The 23,022-nt window shown below is 34.9% G+C and overlaps 2 protein-coding genes and 1 long non-coding RNA gene across 3 annotated transcripts; all 3 read left to right on the forward strand.

The window, feature by feature from the left end:
* Nucleotides 1–4,106: 4,106 nt before the first annotated feature.
* LOC144838291 (uncharacterized) lies at nt 4,107–4,637 on the forward strand. The gene has a single exon (XM_078693631.1). It carries the CDS (start codon nt 4,107–4,109, stop codon nt 4,635–4,637), a length of 531 nt encoding a protein of 176 aa, XP_078549757.1.
* A 3,893-nt stretch (nt 4,638–8,530) lies between these two features.
* LOC144838632 (uncharacterized) lies at nt 8,531–8,945 on the forward strand. Its single transcript, XR_013611676.1, has 2 exons — nt 8,531–8,681; nt 8,865–8,945. It is a non-coding gene; the product is annotated as an uncharacterized LOC144838632 (long non-coding RNA).
* A 7,062-nt stretch (nt 8,946–16,007) lies between these two features.
* LOC144838292 (uncharacterized) lies at nt 16,008–22,334 on the forward strand. Its single transcript, XM_078693632.1, has 2 exons — nt 16,008–21,816; nt 22,203–22,334. The coding sequence occupies exon 1, from the start codon at nt 16,008–16,010 to the stop codon at nt 21,528–21,530; it is 5,523 nt and encodes a 1,840-aa protein (XP_078549758.1). The 3' UTR covers nt 21,531–21,816; nt 22,203–22,334.
* Nucleotides 22,335–23,022: the final 688 nt, after the last annotated feature.

The following is a 23,022-nucleotide window of genomic DNA, read 5'->3' on the forward strand; positions in this document are numbered from 1 at the left end:
ATTTGGAAGCCAATAACGTTTTTACTATAATATTCCTGCCAATCATCGATAGGTGTCTACCTTTCCATGCTCTGATTGACTTTTCTATATGTTGCATTTTATTTTCCCAGTTTATTTTGATTTTTTCGATAGGAAAGTTCGGGTTGAATACTAGTCCTAAAATTTTAATATAATTATCAGGGTGTAATTTCCATTTTATTCGTTCTGTTTCTTCAGAGCAAAACGCAAGTGAGCCTATCCAAAGAGCGTCGCTTTTTTGGGCATTGATTTTTAGTCCTGAAATGCAAGCAAAACTGATATCAAGCGCATGGTCAAGTGATTGAATAGAGTCGATTCACGTAAAATTCATGATGAATGGCAGTAGAGAGGTATACGGTATAGTCAGTCGTGATTATAACAATGGTTAACAATGGGGACAATAGAGTATATCATTTGATGAATTAGTTGCTTGTGAACAATTGGTTTACAATGGTTGAAGTCAATAGGTGTTATGTTTCGAATATAATAATACAATGGTTAACATTGGGTAAGGATGTAAAGGATTGTTGGCGGTAATTTTAAAAAGGGTACAATAAAGATGCACCTGGTTAATTAAAACTAGTTAATTGAGGTATTTGCTTGTTGTATGCCGACATAATCCAAAGACATAAGTTATTTGATCCGGATATTATAACAATGACTAAAACAAAAAGATAAGAATGAAATGAAGTTAAATAATAAGTATGTCTTGATTGAACTTTACCGACAGGTAATTAACCATCTTCCGGATTTGTTAACAAAGGGGAGAAATTTAATGCAGTGACACGGGGTGTTTGACATAGTAAAGTTTTCTGTAACACCAGAATGAATGCCTATAATCCAACAGTTGGTTTCACTCATTCCAAAAGAAAATCCACAGAATGCAACGTACCTTCTGAAAAGGTAAAGGATGACTACACAAAAGAACCAACAGAGGCACGTAAAAGTAATGAAATAGATTTCACTCGGAAGCTAATCAAATCAGATAAGCAGCAGATGATTTCCCCATATTTTAAGTTTCCAGTGCACAAAATATCGAGAGAAAATTTAGATTGTGATTACATTCAACTTCTTGATAAAAGCTCAGCTGATACTTTGTATAAACAATGTGAGGAAGAGATTGAATATTTTACAGGTGATCTTGCAAAGGTGAAAGTGTTTGGTAGATGGTTTAATATACCTAGAAAACAGGTTAGTTTCTCTTTATTTTTTCTTCATGGGTTCATGACGTTAATGTAGGCTACATACTATTACGTTTAAAAAGATGCATTTTTACATTTTAATTACCGGCCTACCGCACTGTTTTCGTTTTATGCAACAGAATAACAGTTAACCAAGCCTACAGCACTGTTTTCGTTTTATGCAACAGAATATTAACAGTTAACCAGAATCCAACTGATTATAATTGTATATACATAAGAGAAACATTTTAATAGTATGTTTCAACTCTGACAGGTTTCTTATGGTGATACGGGTTTAACATACACATATTCAGGCAATATAGTGCCAGCCTTGCCATGGCCACCGTTCCTGAAAGATCTTCGAGATTATTTGAAAGAAGTCACAGGGTTCTACTTCAATTTTGTTTTGGTTAACAGGTACATATTTATTATATATCTATATATGTTTATATTTGTTATAATTAAATAATGCAAAGCTTCCTTATTAGTAGGGTAGGAAGGAGGGGTTACCGTGCACCCCCATGATGTATTTTTTTAATGTACATTTTTGTAATCCTGAATATATATAATTACCATTTTTTGATGTTCCCAAGACGAAATATTGTCCCATGGGGTTTTTTGGGGGCCATTTTGGTGGCCATCTTGGATTTATCAAAATCCTAAATATAGACGGTACTTGACAAAGAGTGATCATAGAGGTCTGATTTTGGTCTTAAATTGTTCAGAATATGCACATTTCTATGTACTATAATGAAAAGTTTTCGTTCAAAATGGCCGAAAATGCCACTTTTGACCTTTGACCTTGTTTTTACATAAGGGTCATATCTCGGTAACCCCTGGTCATAAAGATTTTATTTTTGTCATAAATTGTTCAGAATATCCATATTTATATTAGCTTTAATGAAACATATTTTTGAAATTTGGCGGGAAATATCACTTTTGACCTTTGACATTATTGCACGACGATTTTCACAATATTTTTGACTATTTTTGTATTCGTTCTATATCTTGACAACCAGTGGTCATATAGGTTTGATTTTGGTCTTAATTTGTTCAGAATATGCACATTTCTATGTACTATAATGAAAAGTTTTCGTTCAAAATGGCCGGAAATGCCCCTTTTTGACCTTTGACCTTGTTTTTACATAAGGGTCATATCTCGGTAACCACTGGTCATAAAGATTCTATTTTTGTCTATTTTTGTTCAGAATATCCATATTTATATAAGCTTTAATGAAACATATTTTTGAAATTTGGCGGGAAATATCACTTTTGACCTTTGACATTATTGCACGACGATTTTCACAATAATTTATACTATTTTTATATTCGTTCTATATCTTGACAACCAGTGGTCATAGAGGTTTGATTTTGGTCTTATATTGTTTAAAATGTGCACTTTCCTATGTAAGCACTCTCCAGTAATTTTGTATCGGCTCTTGACTGCTATCATATGGCTTTAACTGCTTTGGTCAACCTGAGTCGTCAACCTTCTATTGTTGTGCACAGACAGCAGCGCAAGCTTAAGGAAATCAATCACGTTGAGTTCTGTGATGATATTCGTTCATCATCACTGTTACTCAATCCTTCTGACTGCCTAAACACCCTAGTCCAACAATACAATTCTCTTCTTGGAAATCTTCTTGACAAACATGCGCCTGTGGTTGACCGTAAAATCACTTTACGTCCCCATGCCCCATGGTACTACGACCAACTTCGGAGTGAGAAACGTCTAAAGCGTATTGCAGAGCGAAAGTGGAAGAAGTCAAATAGCAGTACTGATAAACAGTCTTATCATCGTTCCTGTCGTGACTACTCATTACACCTTACTGAAGCAAAGAAACAGTATCACACTACTCGTTTTCAGAAATGCGATCAGCGTAACCTTTTTCATCTCGTCAACGAACTTACAGATCCAGGTGATGGTTTTGCCTTCATATGCTGAACCAGATGCCCTCACTGAAGAGTTTGCTGATTTTTTTAGAGATAAAATTCAGAAGGTCAACGACCATATCTTTGTCAGTTCAAGTGTCGATTTACCTCCGGAACCTGCAGTGCACACGATCATGTGACCTTGATCCTCTTCCTACATCCTTGCTGAAAACCCACATAAATGAGCTCATAATGTGTATAACATCCATTATAAAAACCTCATTGCCATCACACTTAAAGCACGCCATCATCACTCATATAATTAAAAAACCTAAGCTGGATCACAATATACTTGCTAACTACCGGCCGATCTTAAACATTTCCTTTCTTTCCAAGGTGCTTGAAAGAATTGCAAGCATACAGCTTCAGAATTACCTTGCAGAGAATAAACTTATCGGAAACTGCTGGAATACTGCATACAGGGCCAACCACAGTACTGAAACAGCACTAGTCCGTGTGCACAATGATTTGATTAGGGCCATTGATACTGGTCACGAAGTTCTTTTAGTTCTATTGGAATTCTGCTGCTTTTGATACTGTCAACCATTCTCTTCTACTTCATCGTCTCAAATCAATGTATATTATCTCTGGCAAGGTCCTCACTTGGATTGAGTCGTTTAGTTTCTCACACATATGCCATCAAAGTGCGTTCCATTTCATCATCACGCAGTTTGTCATGCGGCGTTCCTCAAGGATCCGTTATTGGACCCCTTCTTTTTATCTTATACACCACTCCACTAGAATCATTAATAAATGCACATGGTCTAAACTGCATGCTCTATGCTGACGATACACAGCAGCTGTATTTGGATTTTTCACCCTGTAATCTTCATAATACAATGTCTAAAATCTCTGCATGTTTGAAAGACATACACACCATCTTCTGTATAGAACTTAAACCATCCCCAGAAGTTCGAAATCTTGGGGTTTACATGGATTCCCACTTGCGGATGGATGCTAACATGTCATTCTGCTATGGTTGGAATTAGGAAGATTGGTCAAATTCGTAGGTTTCTGGATAGGGAAACAACTACACGACTTATGCATGCCTTTATATCATCACGTCTGGACCACTGTAACAGTATTCATGTCGCACTGCCCAAGACTCTGCTTAGGAAGTTACAGATGTTACAAAATAGTGCTGCTCGTCTAGTGTGTCAAACTAAGCATAGAGACCACATAACACCTATCTTGCATGAACTGCACTGGCTTCCGGTAAAGGAGCGTGTCAAGATATTGCTACTCACATATAAATCTCTTCATGCCCTTGCACCGAGGTACATCGACAATGTTCTCACTCAACAATCATTATGTCGCAATCTTCGTTCCAATTCTCAGAATCGTCTTGTTCCTGCTAAAGTGAAGACCATTTCATACGGTCACCGTGCATTATCTTATGCAGCTCCTATGCTTTGGAATTCTCTTCCAAACTACATTAAAGATGCACAGTCGGTGGCTCTTTTTAAGAGGCTTCTTAAGACTTATTTGTTTAATAAAGCATATTAATCCCCTTTTTCTCCTTTACCATGCCACCTAGATTGTTTTAGATCTAATTTAGTAGGGCAGGAGGAGCCTGAGTCCGGGATGACCGAGACACAACTGGTGCTGACCGGGGTTCAATTAGACCGATCTCTGGTTAGCGATGAAGATGTATCCCCTTACTATATCAGAAAATGTGAGTTTTGAATAGTGACTTAAAGGTGCTCAATAATGATGTTTGTTTAATGTTCAAAGGTAGGAGGTTCCAGAACCTAGGTCCAGCAATACTGAAAGTCCGATCTTCCCAACTATGTTTGCGTCTCGGAATATCCAGTAGCACCTGATTACTAGATCTTAGTTCTCGCTTTCTCTCCTTGATTGTCAATAATTCTGAGAGGTATTGGAGAGCGCAACTATTCAGGCATCTGAACACCAGCAGCAGGATCTTAAATTGAACGCAACTCCACTCCAAATATGATCGCCTCGGTCTTTTCATCATTAAGCTTGAGGAAGTTTAAGCCCATCCATGTCCTACTCTCAGCAGTGCAGGCTTCTAAACGTTTTACGGCGGTCAGAATCTCAGTCTGACGAGGCCTGACAGAAACATAAATTTGTATATCATGAAGTTGGCCAGGAATATGTCCTCTATACATTTGACCCTGGAGGGTTAAATGAACCCACGTCCTCTTATTTGAAAATTTCCTGATGTTTAAAAGAAGCATGTGGTCACCCTAGGTCCGTTTTACACTGGTATGAACCATGGGAATGGTGACAGGACAGTGTTCAATGGGTTTTAAATGAGTAATTTATGTACACCTTCATATACATAGTTTTATTTTGAAAACAGAAAAATTCTTACTATATAAGAATTTTGTGAAAATTGAGGTCCTCACTCCTGACGATGATCAAAGCATATTGATCGAAACGTCAAGAAACTCAACAGTTCTTTTCAGAACTAATATACGTGGTGTACCGCAAACTTTATATTAAAATTGAGGTCAAGGATTAAATGTGACAATACTAAAATTTATGACCATTTCTTGAAATAAATATTCATTAGAGTGGATAGAAACATGTATGATTTTAACAATTTAAGATAAAAATAAATTCTTTATAACCAAGGGTTACCGAGATATGACCCTCAGGTGAAAACAAGGTCAAAAGTTGTATTTCTGGCCATTTTGTATGAAAATGTTTTATTATAGTAATAATGCAATGCTACAATTACAGCGAACACAACAAAACGTCCAAAACTCGAAAATTTCCCAACGCTTAGAAAAAAGTCCAATTTACTCAGTAGGACAACTCGTATATCTATACAAGCCAACATCATCCTCACTAACGGCAAATTCAAAGAAAATCGCCGCAGAATGGGTCGGACCATTAGTAATTCATGAAGTACTAGACAGAACACACTACATCCTAGCAACGATTAAAGGAGAAATACTTCGCGACGTATTCAATTATAACAGACTGAAACCTTGTTTTATGAGAACGCCTAAAGAACGCAAAAATTTTACACATCTCCAAAAACTTAAGCAATTGTTGAATGAACCCACTGATAATAACGAGAAAATTCAGAATACCATTAATGTAGTAAATGACGAAACCAATTTTGAATTTGTCGACGAACATGATAGGACACCCACCCAATTGCAATCACATATCGTTACACATCCAACTAAAGTAGAACCCCTTGACTTGCAACCTTACATTGACTGTGTAGAGAATAACATGGGATTAGCAGCCCCATTCCAAATGAAAGAAGAACAAATTAAGGAACAAACTAATCTAATTATGACAGCACCTAATGATTCAAATATGACATTAAACCGAGGTAGATTTAAAGCAGGACATTTCCAAGTTTTAGTTTCGTATTCTAAACCGACTTCAGCCAAATGTAACACCGATAAAACAAAACATGAATCCAATGTTCGAAAATTTTGGTGGAATATCGACAGATATAACGATACAGATAAATTGATTAAAGAGATTATTAATGATAAACAGATACCGATAAGTGGATCGCCAAAACGATTCATAAAACGTTTGTATAATGCAACAAGTTACTGATTTAATTTTTTGCAAGAATTTTTTTATTACGACATTTGCTAAATTAATGATAGCATAGTCTACGTATTTGATTTGATTTGTTTAGTAACGATGTGATTTCAGTTAAAAGAGAATTGAAATTATGATTAAGTATTGATTTTGTAACGAGTTTGATAATGATTAATTTTGAATTTTGATGATCGATATATTGAGATATTGAAAAGAACGACAATCATTTTGTAACAAATATTTTGTTTAACCTTTGAGTCGTTAATCTCAAGCATTAATTAATTGATACAAGAACAGGAGATTTTCTTAGTACTTTTAATTGTTTTTTGACATTGAGTACAAAAGTCGAATTTGTCGACCGATTGAAATCGTAATTACCTGTGAATATAAATGCTTAAATCGATAAATTTGTGATAAAGTTGTGATAATAACGATATATTGTGGATAAGTTTGTGTCAACGGGACACACACGTTTGTTTCTTTTAAAGTTTTAAGTGATTAAGTTTGATATTTTGAGTCAATTATTGATTTTAGGCTAATCAGCCACAGTTTTCCTGAGTTTTATGTTTTAGTTTGATTGATTTATGTTTGAAGGCCATTAGAATGCGATGAGTTGTCGCACGATTTGTTGTATGTTCAATGTAACATACCATTTTTAAGTTTTGTATTTTTATTTTGACCGATTTTGTTTGATTTACGCGAATACCGTTATTATAGATTAGAGTGCATAATTAACAAGAGTTGCCTTCTTGACCGATGTTCTTTAGGGAAACCCAACCGTTGTGATGTCTTTATTTCGGTAATCCGAGTGTAGCATGCCTCCAAAGCAACGGACCCACAATTATGTCGATCTTGAAGAAAACTTTTGTTCTTTATACATTTTTTTTTCCAAATTTTTATATAAATTCCGGAAATTTTATACAAAATTCAGTTTTAATTTCATTTTTTTTAAGAGAGAGAAGAGAGAGAGAGTGAAAGTGATACGGTTACACTTCAGAGTCAATGGTTTTGGCTAACTCAATTTTTGCTTATATGTATAATCATGTTTTTTTTCCTTTTATATAACTTTAATTTTGCATGCCACTATTATAACCATTTTTATATTTTAAATAGATTTTTAAAAAAAAGGGAAACAGAGGGATGTAATGTAATGATATAGGCCTACTTTTATAATTAAGAAATCAACCTTTGCATTTGAGTTCACAAACTTGACCCAGGAAGTCCAGAGGAGAGTTTGTCCAGATGTTTGAAAAGACCATTAGTTTATAAAAGAATCCCTAAAGAAAACACTTAGTTTAACATTTGACCTTTCCCATCGTTAAACCAGGAGAGATTGACACTATTTAAGTACAGATTTGACAGTGTCATCCATCATTGAAATACCTTATTATACCGTTAATCACTCCCACCTAAACACCCCTGGACCAACTTAGAACCAATCGTTACCCTCACAGATTACGTAGTGACATATGTAAATGAACCGAAGCCGATATACCCCCAAGTTTCAGAAGAGCCCAGACACACCTCACAGCCACTTTACAGAGCACACACCTTACAGCCACTTCACGGAGCGCACACCTTACAGCCAGCATCACTAATCCTCTGTTCCTTAGTCAGTTAGTTATTCAGTTATTGTATCAAGTATATTCTGAATAAATAATATATGTTACGACAGCAAAGCGAGTAAAGAGTCTTCCTTACAAAGTACCTCATAACAACATTATATTACAATAGGAAAGTGCATATTCTGAACAATATAAGACCAAAATCAAACCTATATGACCAGTGGTTGTCAAGATATAGAGCGAATACAAAAACAGTCTAAATTATTGTGAAAATCGTCATGCAATAATGTCAAAGGTCAAAAGTGATATTTCCTGCCAAATTTCAAAAATATGTTTCATTAAAGCTTATATAAATATGGATATTTTGAACAATTTATGACAAAAATAAAATCTTTATGACCAGTGGTTACCGAGATATGACCCTTATGTAAAAACAAGGTCAAAGGTCAAAAGGGGGCATTTCCGGCCATTTTGAACGAAAACTTTTCATTATAGTACATAGAAATGTGCATATTCTGAACAAATTAAGACCAAAATCAAACCTATATGACCACTGGTTGTCAAGATATAGAACGAATACAAAAATAGTCAAAAATATTGTGAAAATCGTCGTGCAATAATGTCAAAGGTCAAAAGTGATATTTCCCGCCAAATTTCAAAAATATGTTTCATTAAAGCTAATATAAATATGGATATTCTGAACAATTTATGACAAAAATAAAATCTTTATGACCAGGGGTTACCGAGATATGACCCTTATGTAAAAACAAGGGCAAAGGTCAAAAGTGGCATTTCCGGCCATTTTGAACGAAAACTTTTCATTATAGTACATAGAAATGTGCATATTCTGAACAATTTAAGACCAAAATCAGACCTCTATGATCACTCTTTGTCAAGTACCGTCTATATTTAGGATTTTGATAAATCCAAGATGGCCACCAAAATGGCCCCCAAAAAACCCCATGGGACAATATTTCGTCTTGGGAACATCAAAAAATGGTAATTATATATATTCAGGATTACAAAAATGTACATTAAAAAAATACATCATGGGGGTGCACGGTAACCCCTCCTTCCTACTAGACTATATGGTTACATTGTTTATACATTTTGTACATTTGATTTATTCTCAATTTTACTCTCAAGATTGTATAATTGAACAATATCAGTAATCAGTCTTTTCGTCAACTATTAGAATCTCTCACTTTTTTTATCTGCACAAAACTGTGTTTAATTATGTTGTATGGTTTATTGTTTTTATACTAAAAAGTTAAGTGCAAAAAGGATATTTATTTTCTAGCTTAAATTACAGTACAATTTTTTTATTTTATTTTATGTTTCTTTACTAGATATGCAGACGGTAATGATTCTATTGGTGAACATAAAGACGATGAGAAAGATATCAACAAATTTAGTTCAATTGCGTCCATTTCATTAGGTCAAACACGATTGTTTAGATTTCGCCATGGTGCTACACGTGGAATGAGACACAAAAGAAGTATTGAACCAGTAAATGTTGATCTTAAACACGGTAGCTTACTATTGATGAATTATCCAACTAACGAGTATTGGTACCATTCGCTGCCTAAAAAACCATCCATCAAACTACCAAGAATAAATCTGACATTTAGAGATATTAAAAGATGAGAAAAGGTCAGGATTACTTTAGAACGCAAATCTTATTAGCAACAATTCATGAACAATTGTTCTAAATATAATAGTTACATGTATTTGTGTTTTATCAAAATGTAATGGTTACCTAGCATACATTATTATTGGCGGCTGTCAAAAACTATTTGTAACAATTCATTTCTTGTATCTTCCTTTTTTATTTATTGTAAAAAATTTTGAAATAATTAGTAGCATGGTACAAGGAATCGGCCCGGGAAAAAATAACAACAACTAATTTAATTCTTCTTTTTCTGTTGAATTATTATTATTATGTTTGTGATGTGTATTGCAATAGATTTGTTTAATGAAATAAGTTAATTATGTTTTGACTTAATTTATGTCAGTGTAAATTTGTAAAAGTAGTTTTCCTATTTTAATTCATGGTAAATTTATTTCTTGACTTAATTTAATTTGTTTTCTGTTCTGTTGAAGTATTATTATTATGTTTTGTAAAGTGTAGTGGGAAAAATAACGTGTATAAAATTTGATTCAGACAAACTGTTTGACTTTAAATTTCCAAAAATCAAAGGAAGTCAATTTTGAAATAGTTGGTAGCATGGTACAAGGAATCGGACTGGAAAAAATAACAACAACTAATCCTAACAAAATAACCCGTAAACCAAAATCTCACTCTCTACCATTCAAAAACAACATTTTTGATGTAGCAATTTTTTCAAGCGGTATTGTCATGAACGTATTGAAAAGAAAATAGTTTTATTGTCAATGATTTGTCAAGTGTTTTATTTTAATTTCAATTACTGTTGTATTGTATTTAGTTTTACCCGTTCATGTTGGCATGATCAATATTTGCTCAAACTCCATTTTATCGTTATGTTTGTAGTTTTTTAGAGCTTCCCGATCATCGTAATAATGATATTACTAGAATTCGTAAACGTGTGTTAGATTCCACGCGTATTATATACATATTGTCTTACTTTAATTCCTTCTCTCGTTATTCACCCGATGTAGTTTGATCAAACAATTGTACCTGAGCCTGAAAGGTTAGTTGTTATGGTACAAGGAATCGGCCCGGAAAATAATTTGTTTTCTTTTCTGTTAAATTATTATTATGTTTGTGAATTGTGTATTGCAATAGATTTGTTTAATGAAATTAAATTAATTAGGCCTATGTTTTGACTTAATTTACTGTCAGTGTAAATTTGTAAAAGTAGTTTTCCTACTTTAATTCACGGTAAATTTATTTATCGACTTAATTTAAAACACACATAATAAATGATTGTGATTATAAATATTCTGTTTACTTCTTTTAATTTTAAACAGTACAATAGATCTGTAATGTAAAGTTATATTTTATATATAATAAGTAATATTACAAAAATAAACATACAAAATGTATAAAGCATAGATTAATTAAATTTAAATACAATTTCTTTATTTCAAAATGAATTTCATTTTCTACGTGTTTTCAATTTTAAATCTTTTAAGAAAGACACAATAGGTACTGCTAAAAAAATAAAACGCACACAAAAGAAAACAAATTTGAGACGCACGATATGTAACGACGGTTTCAATAAAAAGGCATATTATAAATGTATTTTTACCAAATTTATAAAGTAAAGTGTTATTATTGAGAAATATACATTTTAGATAAATGATAACACATCTAAAATTAATTAGAGAGATCAATACAATATGGTGTTCATAATAATTTGTTTTGATGACTAGAGGAAACATCTGAAGACATTCAACAAAAAACAAGCGTTAACACCATACCAGTCACTAAGAATGCTACTACTCTGAAAAAAACATCTCCCTTCAAGCACAGAAACAAATTCTGAACGAAAATAAAAAATTAAAATAATTAGTAAACGAAACACGCGCATTATAAATAAAATGAATAATTTAAGAATATTTGTTAAAATACCCACGAACAAAACAAAAAAAAAGAAACATACTAACCGATTTATCGTCATTACGAAGTTCAAATAACGAAAACTTTTCCTTGAAAAATCCACAAGAGACACGTTTTACATTTTCTAACTGCATTTCAGTGTCACATTGTTTCGCAACACATGTACATAAAACGAGTCCTGTCACAAATCTGCCGACATTTATTTTTTTATCGCTCATCATTTGTTCTAATACATAATACAGCGCTTCCGAAGAAATATCTTTACACAATTCTAACACATTAAAATTGTTTTCCAACTCTTTACAAGCACGAATAGTACTCTGGAGGATGGGTGAATCCAAAACAATTAACCCCGTCAATTTATATTCAATGTATACTAAAACTACTTCCTCTAAATCAACCATAACGCTCGACAAAACAAATGATAATGGATGTAATTACCAAGAAAGTTACAACTTAAAACATTTATTTTTGTTTTTAAAAAGAAGTTGTAACATAGAAACTAATTTTGTCAGGAAATGTGTTTTTATTATTTATGTGATTTATTTGTGTTTAGAAAGTTACAACATTAACATTTAATTTTGTCAAAAAAAAAAATGTGAATATACGGAGCCGAATGTAATTTTTAATCCTTAGTATAGTGAGAGATTTTATATAAGAAAAAAAAAAAAGAGCGAACGGAAACTAATGATTGCAGATTAGCCATATAGAAATGGATTGAAATTGGAAATCCACATGATCAAAGAAAAGAAACCATCGTTCCGACAGAAGCTAATGACAATTACAAAGGATGACACAGTTTGAATATAGTAATTACCGTAAAACATAATTAAATGTTGTCAAGATAGTTGTCAAAAATAAATAAAATATATTATACTGAATTTACTTTGTACATTTATTTAATTTAGGCCGTAATTAGGGTTGTTGTTCATTTATGATTGTGAAAAATATACATACGAATAAAACAGCTATATATATATATATATATATATAAAAAATAATGATTCAGTGTTATAATTTTATTTACCTGTCATTATGTTAAATAAAACATATTCTAAATTAAATTTATATCATGTTAGATATATTTTCAAGAACATTTGTTACATAAAAATAAATTTGTAAAGAAATTTGTTACATAAGATAAATTTGTTAAGAAGTTTGTTTCATAAAAATATTTGTGTAGATAAATTTGTTACATGAAAATAAATTTTTTCAAAATATTTGTTACATAAAAATAAATTTGTAAAGAAATTCGTTACATAAATTTATTTTTTACAAGAAGTTTGTAACAGAAAATTATTTTGCTAAGAATTAGTTGCATCAATTGATTTTATCAACCGTATGTAACATAAAGAATTATTTTGTTGAAAAAAATATTTTGTCATTCAGTCCATTTGTTCAATAGGCCTAGTTCGTTTAAGTTTTTAAGAATTATTTGTGTAATATTCTTGTATATAAGAGAATTTATTTTTAACCTTTGTAATTATTTTGTAAATATCATTTATGCAATATTTTTGTGTGTAAATATTTGAATTTATTTATACTTTTTGTATGGAAATAATTATACTAATATTAAATATCATTATTTGTTTATAAATTTAATTGTGATTATAGATTTATTCTTTATAAGTATGTCGATTAATTTCAGAATCAAAAACTTGTTACATAAGAAAAAAAAAAAAAAAAGGTCATGAAATTCGTTAAATAAAAAATAATTTATCAAGAATCTTTTTACATAAATTTTATTTTATCATTAAATTTGTTACATAAAAATAATTTGTCAAGAATCTTTTTGCATAAAATTTATTTTGTCATTAAGTTTGTTACATAAAAAAAAAAAAAAAAAAATGTTTCATGAATCTTGTTACATTTTTTAAATTTTTGTTTTCAACTACTTATATGAAAATTCAAGTTAAGAACGCAGTATAATGACAATGACTGGGCGTTTAGTAACACCTTTCACCGCGGTGATTAGCGGACAGACTTCCTCCGGTAACTCGGTATTTGTTAACAATCTTTTAGAAAATAATTACTTTAAAAAAATAAAACAAGTCGTTTGATGATATGACAAAGTGTTATGGCGAATATCAAACTTACTTTGAGAAGTAAATACTGTTTGTGTTTACATGCGTGTCATAGTAGAGTCCGCAGAGACCTACAGATTTAAATTTAGAAATTCAAACAGAGTTAAAGATATGTCCATCAGGGAATGGCTGAATGAGCTCTCCCATTATTTAAAATGTTGGATGAAATGTGCTAATGTAAAAGAAGATGATGCTGCAGGCATTTTATCAAGTTATAAATAATGAATTTTAACATTGGTTTTTTGCTCATCACTGCATATTCAAATTAGTGTGTATGCAACCATAGTAAATTTAATAAGTTCTTGCGCTGTGCGCTTACGGCTTACGTCCTAGTGAAGCTTAAATACAGCCCAATTCACAGGCCTAGTTTTAAAATACGTTTGATAGGCATATATAGGCCCTTGAAATTGGGCTGTATTTAAGCTTCACTAGGACGTAAGCGCACAGCGCAAGAACTTATTAAATTTACTATGGTTGCATACACACTAATTTGAATATGCAGTGATGAGCAAAAAAACAATGTTAAAATTCATTATTTATAACTTGATAAAATGCCTGCAGCATCATCTTCTTTTACATTAGCACATTTCATCCAACATTTTAAATAATGGGAGAGCTCATTCAGCCATTCCCTGATGGACATATCTTTAACTCTGTTTGAATTTCTAAATTTAAATCTGTAGGTCTCTGCGGACTCTACTATGACACGCATGTAAACACAAACAGTATTTACTTCTCAAAGTAAGTTTGATATTCGCCATAACACTTTGTCATATCATCAAACGACTTGTTTTATTTTTTTAAAGTAATTATTTTCTAAAAGATTGTTAACAAATACCGAGTTACCGGAGGAAGTCTGTCCGCTAATCACCGCGGTGAAAGGTGTTACTAAACGCCCAGTCATTGTCATTATACTGCGTTCTTAACTTGAATTTTCATATAAGTAGTTGAAAACAAAAATTTAAAAAATGTAACAAGATTCATGAAACATTTTTTTTTTTTTTTTTTTATGTAACAAACTTAATGACAAAATAAATTTTATGCAAAAAGATTCTTGACAAATTATTTTTATGTAACAAATTTAATGATAAAATAAAATTTATGTAAAAAGATTCTTGATAAATTATTTTTTATTTAACGAATTTCATGACCTTTTTTTTTTTTTTTTCTTATGTAACAAGTTTTTGATTCTGAAATTAATCGACATACTTATAAAGAATAAATCTATAATTGTGTTGCTCCTATTTTAGCTGCATCGTTCCTTTCCGAGAGAGGGCGTATGTAAATAGCATCCATATTGTTATAAGTTGCGCTTGGACGACATGTGTTTTAGAGTTCGGCTTCTAATGTCTTATTTGTGCCGAGATCGTATGTAATGTTCTAGACTAGTAGGCCGCACATTGCTTGTAAGTTGTTAGAGTATTATATTACAATAATTAGGATTATATGTACAACAGTAGTGGCCTAGATTATTAATGCTATACTACATTGTGGTCGTAGGCCTAAGCCTGCGTAGATTGATTTATGAATCGTATACGATCGCTCGAACAGCATGGCGATAACACAAGTCTCTGTGTAGAGGGCGGTGTTCTATTTTGTATGCCGTATCTTTAGAAGTAGTCACGTCCATATGAGGGCGCTGTTGATTATTTGATATCTTTATTTACTATGTTCTTTAGGCATGTACACCTCCGTAAGAGGGCGCTACGTTTGATCTGTTTTGCAGATAGTTTTACATTTATGTTATGTTTATTACTATTTGAAGCTGGATTTAAGTTATGCTTAATTTCAGTTCACCCTGTTTATGGCTGAATTTGCTGCATTAAAGAGTCAGTCAACAAGTGATTGTGTTGCAGTATTTTTTTGTCGTGGGTTTATCTACTGAATAGCGAGTTTGACGGTCAAGCCCGTGAGGTCAGCACAGTGAAAAGCAATGTCGACTTCTAGTAGAAGACGTGATGGTGCGAGAGATGAAGCAAGATCAATAGGGTCAAGGAGCCATAGATCAAAGGCTTCATCGCAGTCAGTGTCATCATTAGAGGTATCTGCTGCACAAGCTCGTGCTGATGCTGCTGTAGCGAAGGCTCGTGTTACATTTGCGAAGAAGAAGAGTGCCGCCAAGTTAGAGGCGTTGAAGGCTGAAATGGAAGCAGCTAAAGCCATGTTAGACATAGATGAAGTAGAGAAAGAAGAAGAAATGGCTGCAGCACAGGCTAGAGCCAATGTCCTTCAAGCAGAATTGCAACATATGTCTTTTGAAGATATTGAGGAAGAGCTTTCACAGTTAGAAAGCAATAATCAGATGGAAGATGTGCAAGGCGCACCCCAAGATACAGTACCCAGTCAAAGAATGGCAGAGGTGCTAAACGAACTTCCTAAGATGGAACCCAGTCAGCGGGTAGAGAATTATCTAAACAATGCTGTAGAGGTACCAACTTCTACTCTTAATCCTGGAGCTAGACCTTACGAACCAAATCATATGCAGGAGTACATTCGAATACTGGCACGTCAGCGATTACCCTTGCAAGAACCGGATATTTACTCTGGAGATCCTATAATGTTTCTACCGTGGAAAAGATCCTTTGAAGCTATGGTGAAAACAGCCTGTGTGGACACTGTTGAAAAGCTGTCATTCCTGTGTAAATATACTACTGGCGAAGCAAAAGTTTTGGTTGATCGATTCAGACTAAGGCATGTTGAAGATGTTGACAAGGCCTATCATGAGGCCTGGACTGAGCTAGAAGACAGGTTCGGGAACCAAACCTTAATATCAGCTGAAATCATCCTGAGACTTACCAAATACAGAAGATTCAAAGCAGGTGATTTGACCGCACTCCAAGAACTGGCTGATTTGTGTGGAGACGCAGTTGCTCAAATGCAGGAGCTACCACATCTGATTACGTTAAACACTCCTCATGGTATTAAACCAATTGTAGAGAAGTTACCACACTTCATAATTAATAAATGGAGAGAAAAGGTCGCAAAACACAAAAGGAAAATGAAAACGTTCCCAAATTTCAGCATTTTCACAGAGTTTCTAAGTGAGATGGCTCACATTCAACGTGATCCTGATGTCCCAAGAGGAACTGTCGATGAGGTAAAAACTGATACACCGGGAAATTACCGTACACAGACAGGTTACCGTCCTAAGACCACGCAACGTTCAACTGTAAATGTGAGAATGACTGAGGTTAATAAATCTGAAGGGATGTGTCCGCTACACAATGGTCAGCATCCGTTGGTAGACTGTAGAAACTTTCTGGCCAAGACTTATGCTGCCAAGAAGTCATTCCTTAAGGAAAACCAAGTATGTTTCCGATGTCTCTCATCTACATCACACATGGCTAGGAATTGTGATAGAAATGTCAGGTGTGGAGAATGCGGTAGTGATCGTCACCCGACTGCATTTCATGGTGACCGTCCGCAGAAGGCGAATGGCGGGGAACAAGTAAAAGCGGAGCAAAAAGCGAATGGCGGGGAGCAAGCAAATGTGGAGCAAAAGAAGGCGAAAGGCGGGGAGCAAATGGAAGTACAGCAGAAGGCAAATGTCGGGGAGCAGGGGAAAGAGTCGCAGAAGGCAAAGGATAGAAACAAAGTAGTAAGTACTACATGTACGGATGTCTGCGGTGGAATTGGGCTTAGCCGATCGTGTGCTAAAATTTGTTTAGCAAAAATATATTTAGAAGACCATCCGAACACTTTCATAAAAACCTACATTATACTAGACGACCAAAGCAATCGCTCGTTGGCCAAGAGTGAGGTATTCGACCTTTTTAACATCAATGCAAGACTTACGTCGTATACTCTGAAGACCTGTTCGGGAGCAGCTGAAGTTCAAGGCCGAAAACTGGAGAAGCTGATAATTGAGTCCATGGATGGCAAAACAAGAATAGCAGCCCCATCGCTACTTGAATGTAATGACATACCTGGGAACAAGGCAGAAATTCCCACTCCGGAGACAGCCAGCAATTTTCCTCACTTGAAGGATATTGCGGACAAGATACCACCCTTAGATGAGAATGCGAATATTACCATACTACTGGGCCGAGATGCTGCTCAAGCCCATAAAGTTCGAGAAGTACGCAATGGACCTAATCACTCTCCATGGGGCCAACGACTTGATCTAGGCTGGATGGTTATTGGCGACGTCTGCTTAGAGGGAGCCCACCAAAGGAATGTTGTCACCGCCAACAGAAACCATATAAAGGTTTTGAGAAATGGTAGGCCATCTGCCATGTTTACAACTTGCAAAGGCATGATCAGTGCGAAGGAAATAACCCTGCAACGCAGCTGTGATGGACTCGGTGGTAATGTATTCCAACAGAAAGAAGATGACGAGAAGCATGGAATGTCCAGAGAAGATGCGAAGTTCGTGCAACTCATGGGAAAAGAGATGAAACGAGGTGAACAAGGAAATTGGATAGCTCCACTTCCTTTTCGAGAAGAAAGAAAAAGGTTACCAAACAACAAGCAGCAAGCAATGAATCGTTTGCAGTCTCTTATTCGCACACTGGATAAGAAGCCAGAAATGAAAGCCCACTACTTAGCGTTCATGGAGAAAGTATTCTCAAAGCAGCATGCTGAGCTCGTCGAAGATGACAGTCATGATGGAGAGTGCTGGTATTTACCTCACTTTGGTGTGTACCATCCACAAAAGCCAGGGAAGATCCGGGTGGTTTTTGATTCCAGTGCGCAATTCCAAGATACATCACTTAACAACGTATTAATGAGTGGACCAGATCTGGTAAATGGGTTGCTTGGTGTATTGATACGGTTCAGGCAGGATCCTGTGGCGTTTGTAGCAGACATTGAGCAAATGTTCTACTCGTTCCAAGTTGTGGAAGAACACAGAGATTATCTTCGGTTCCTGTGGTTCGAAGACTACGACCCCAGCAAAGTATTGAGAACCTACCGGATGAAAGTTCACATCTTCGGAAATAAACCTTCTCCAGCTGTTGCTACGCTAGGACTGAGAAAGACTGCACAAGAAAGGGAGAGCGAGTTTGGCGCAGATGCTAGAGAGTTCGTGGAGAAGAATTTTTATGTCGATGATGGGCTGAAGTCTTTAGCTACTTCAGATGAGGCGATCGACCTGCTCAAGCGCACACAAGCCATGTTAGCCACAGCTAATTTGCGATTACATAAAATTGTCTCAAACGATGCAAAAGTGATAGCGGCTTTCTCACCTCAAGATTTAGCAAGTAGCATGTGCAATCTCGATCTCGGATCTGACGCTCCTCTTACGCAAAGGTCATTAGGGGTATTGTGGGATGTCAAGTCAGATGCCTTCACTTTCTCTATTACGGAGGTTAGCAGCAAGGCATTCACTAAGCGGGGAGTGCTGTCAGAAATCAACAGCATATATGACCCAATCGGCTTTGCGTCACCCGTCATTATAGAGGGAAGAAGGCTGTTAAGGGAAATGACAAAGGATCAGTGCATAGATTGGGATGAGCCATTACCGAAACAGCTACATGATTCATGGCAGAAGTGGCGAAGCTCTATAGTTCAACTGTCAGATGTTCTGATCCCCCGTCCTTATACATCATTTCCATCAAACCAGTCCATCCAGAGAGAACTCCACACATTCTCCGATGCTTCTAACACAGCCATTGGCGCTGTGTCTTACCTCAGAATTACTGATAATGTGGGAGAAGTTCACTTAAGTTTTGTTGTTGGAAAGGCAAAGCTAGCACCTAAAGCTGCGACATCAATACCACGGTTAGAGTTGTGCGGAGCAGTACTTGCCGCAGAAGTCGCAAAATGTGTTAGGACTGAATTGGATTTTAAGTTGGATGCCACACATTTTTACACCGATAGCAAGGTCGTTCTCGGTTATATCACTAATAAAACCCGTAGGTTCTACATGTACGTGGCAAACAGAGTGGATCAGATTCTTCAGTCGACCAAACCAGAACAATGGAAATATGTTAGAACAGACATAAACCCAGCCGATCAAGCTACAAGATCCATCAAGGCTAAAGACTTACAGAACTCAGCATGGATTCAAGGACCAAGATTCCTACTTAATAAGAACTCGTGTGAGAGAAACACAACGGTCTGTGACATCAGTGAAATTGAAGAGGATCCCGAAGTAAGACCTGTCGTAGCTACCAGTGCTACAGAAGTTCAGTCAGCCAAATCACTGGGATCCGAGCGATTTAGCAGATTTTCGAATTGGGGAAATCTTGTGCGAGCAATTGGAAGTCTTGTGCATATTGCTTGTACATTCACAGAAACCAAGAAAAAAGACTGTAGTGGGTGGCATGTATGCATGATTCCACCACCTGTACTGATTAAGGCAAAACAGATTGTAGTGAAATGTGCTCAACTTGATGAATTCACAGCTGAAATCAATCACATGAAGAATGGAAAACATCTTCCCAAGACAAGTACGCTAGTAAAGCTTACACCTTATTTGGATAACGAGGGAGTCATGCGAGTTGGAGGACGTTTAGAAATGGGACTAGCCAAAGAAGGAGCGCATCCTATGATTCTTCCCAAACATCACCATGTCACAACATTAATCATCCGCCACTACCACCAACAAGTTCAACACCAAGGCAGACACCTAACACATGGCAGAATACGTAGTGAAGGCTTCTGGATAATTGGTGGCAAGAGGTCAATCTCAAAGGAGCTTGGAAAATGTGTAGTTTGCAAGAAGCAAAGAGGAAAGCAAGAGACGCAGAAAATGGCTGATCTCCCCAAGGAACGCTTAACATCAGCTCCCCCATTCACATATGTAGGGCTTGACGTATTCGGTCCTTGGATGGTACGAACACGCCGCACAAGGGGTGGACAAGCAAACGGAAAACGATGGGCCATTTTGTTTACTTGCATGTGTAGTCGGGCTGTCCATATAGAGGTGATAGAGTGTATGGATACCTCAAGCTGCTTGAACGCCCTTAGAAGATTCTTTGCGATAAGAGGTCCTGCGAAACAACTACGGTCAGATTGTGGGACGAATTTTGTTGGTGCGTGCAATATCTTGGGTGAAAGTATTCAGAAAGAAGGACAAGATAAAATTAAACGCTATCTATTGACCCGTGAATGTGAGTGGGTGTTCAATCCGCCTCATGCATCCCATATGGGAGGAAGTTGGGAACGTATGATTGGAGTAGCAAGGAAGATTATAGATGGTATGTTTAGAGATCTTGGAGAAACCAAGTTAACCCACGAAGTCCTGGTAACACTAATGGCAGAAGTATCAGGAATTATTAATGCACGACCCTTAGTAGAAGTCTCTACTGATCCTGAATCACCACAAATAATATCACCAAACACTCTACTTACTCAAAAGTCTCAACCATTCGCAGCACCTCCTGGAGCGTTTTGTAATGCTGATTTGTATGGTAAGCAGTGGCGAACGGTACAGCACTTGGCTAACAAATTTTGGTCAAAATGGAAAAGAGACTATATCCCTACACTTCAGAACAGAAGCAAGTGGCAACAGGAAAAGAGGAATATAAAGGAAGGAGATATTGTTCTTCTAAAGGAGAAAGACACCGTCAGAAATGATTGGCCTATGGGACGAATCGTTAAAGCAATTGAAGGATCAGACGGACGAGTTAGGAGAGTGGAAGTGACTGTTTATAGAGGTGGAGAACTGAAAACCTTTGCAAGACCGATCAGTGAATTGGTACTGATAATGCCGACTCCTTAAGAGTTACATTTGAACATTATTATAATGAATATTATGTCATATTCCTTTGTTATTTTTTTTTATGTTTTAACCTTTGATATATATGGTATCCTGTAGATACCAGACGGGGAGTGTGTTGCTCCTATTTTAGCTGCATCGTTCCTTTCCGAGAGAGGGCGTATGTAAATAGCATCCATATTGTTATAAGTTGCGCTTGGACGACATGTGTTTTAGAGTTCGGCTTCTAATGTCTTATTTGTGCCGAGATCGTATGTAATGTTCTAGACTAGTAGGCCGCACATTGCTTGTAAGTTGTTAGAGTATTATATTACAATAATTAGGATTATATGTACAACAGTAGTGGCCTAGATTATTAATGCTATACTACATTGTGGTCGTAGGCCTAAGCCTGCGTAGATTGATTTATGAATCGTATACGATCGCTCGAACAGCATGGCGATAACACAAGTCTCTGTGTAGAGGGCGGTGTTCTATTTTGTATGCCGTATCTTTAGAAGTAGTCACGTCCATATGAGGGCGCTGTTGATTATTTGATATCTTTATTTACTATGTTCTTTAGGCATGTACACCTCCGTAAGAGGGCGCTACGTTTGATCTGTTTTGCAGATAGTTTTACATTTATGTTATGTTTATTACTATTTGAAGCTGGATTTAAGTTATGCTTAATTTCAGTTCACCCTGTTTATGGCTGAATTTGCTGCATTAAAGAGTCAGTCAACAAGTGATTGTGTTGCAGTATTTTTTGTCGTGGGTTTATCTACTGAATAGCGAGTTTGACGGTCAAGCCCGTGAGGTCAGCACAATAATCACAATTAAATTTATAAACAAATAATGATATTTAATATTAGTATAATTATTTCCATACAAAAAGTATAAATAAATTCAAATATTTACACACAAAAATATTGCATAAATGATATTTACAAAATAATTACAAAGGTTAAAAATAAATTCTCTTATATACAAGAATATTACACAAATAATTCTTAAAAACTTAAACGAACTAGGCCTATTGAACAAATGGACTGAATGACAAAATATTTTTTTCAACAAAATAATTCTTTATGTTACATACGGTTGATAAAATCAATTGATGCAACTAATTCTTAGCAAAATAATTTTCTGTTACAAACTTCTTGTAAAAAATAAATTTATGTAACGAATTTCTTTACAAATTTATTTTTATGTAACAAATATTTTGAAAAAATTTATTTTCATGTAACAAATTTATCTACACAAATATTTTTATGAAACAAACTTCTTAACAAATTTATCTTATGTAACAAATTTCTTTACAAATTTATTTTTATGTAACAAATGTTCTTGAAAATATATCTAACATGATATAAATTTAATTTAGAATATGTTTTATTTAACATAATGACAGGTAAATAAAATTATAACACTGAATCATTATTTTTTTATATATATATATATATATATAGCTGTTTTATTCGTATGTATATTTTTCACAATCATAAATGAACAACAA

The sequence above is a fragment of the Antedon bifida genome, chromosome 3 (assembly GCF_963402885.1).
Source record: "Antedon bifida chromosome 3, ecAntBifi1.1, whole genome shotgun sequence".
NCBI lineage: Eukaryota > Metazoa > Echinodermata > Crinoidea > Comatulida > Antedonidae > Antedon > Antedon bifida.

Excerpts from the sequence above, each read along its gene's own strand:
- LOC144838291 (XM_078693631.1), top strand. The coding sequence starts at position 4,107 with ATGGTTGGAATTAGGAAGATTGGTCAAATTCGTAGGTTTCTGGATAGG.
- LOC144838292 (XM_078693632.1), top strand. The coding sequence starts at position 16,008 with ATGGAAGCAGCTAAAGCCATGTTAGACATAGATGAAGTAGAGAAAGAA.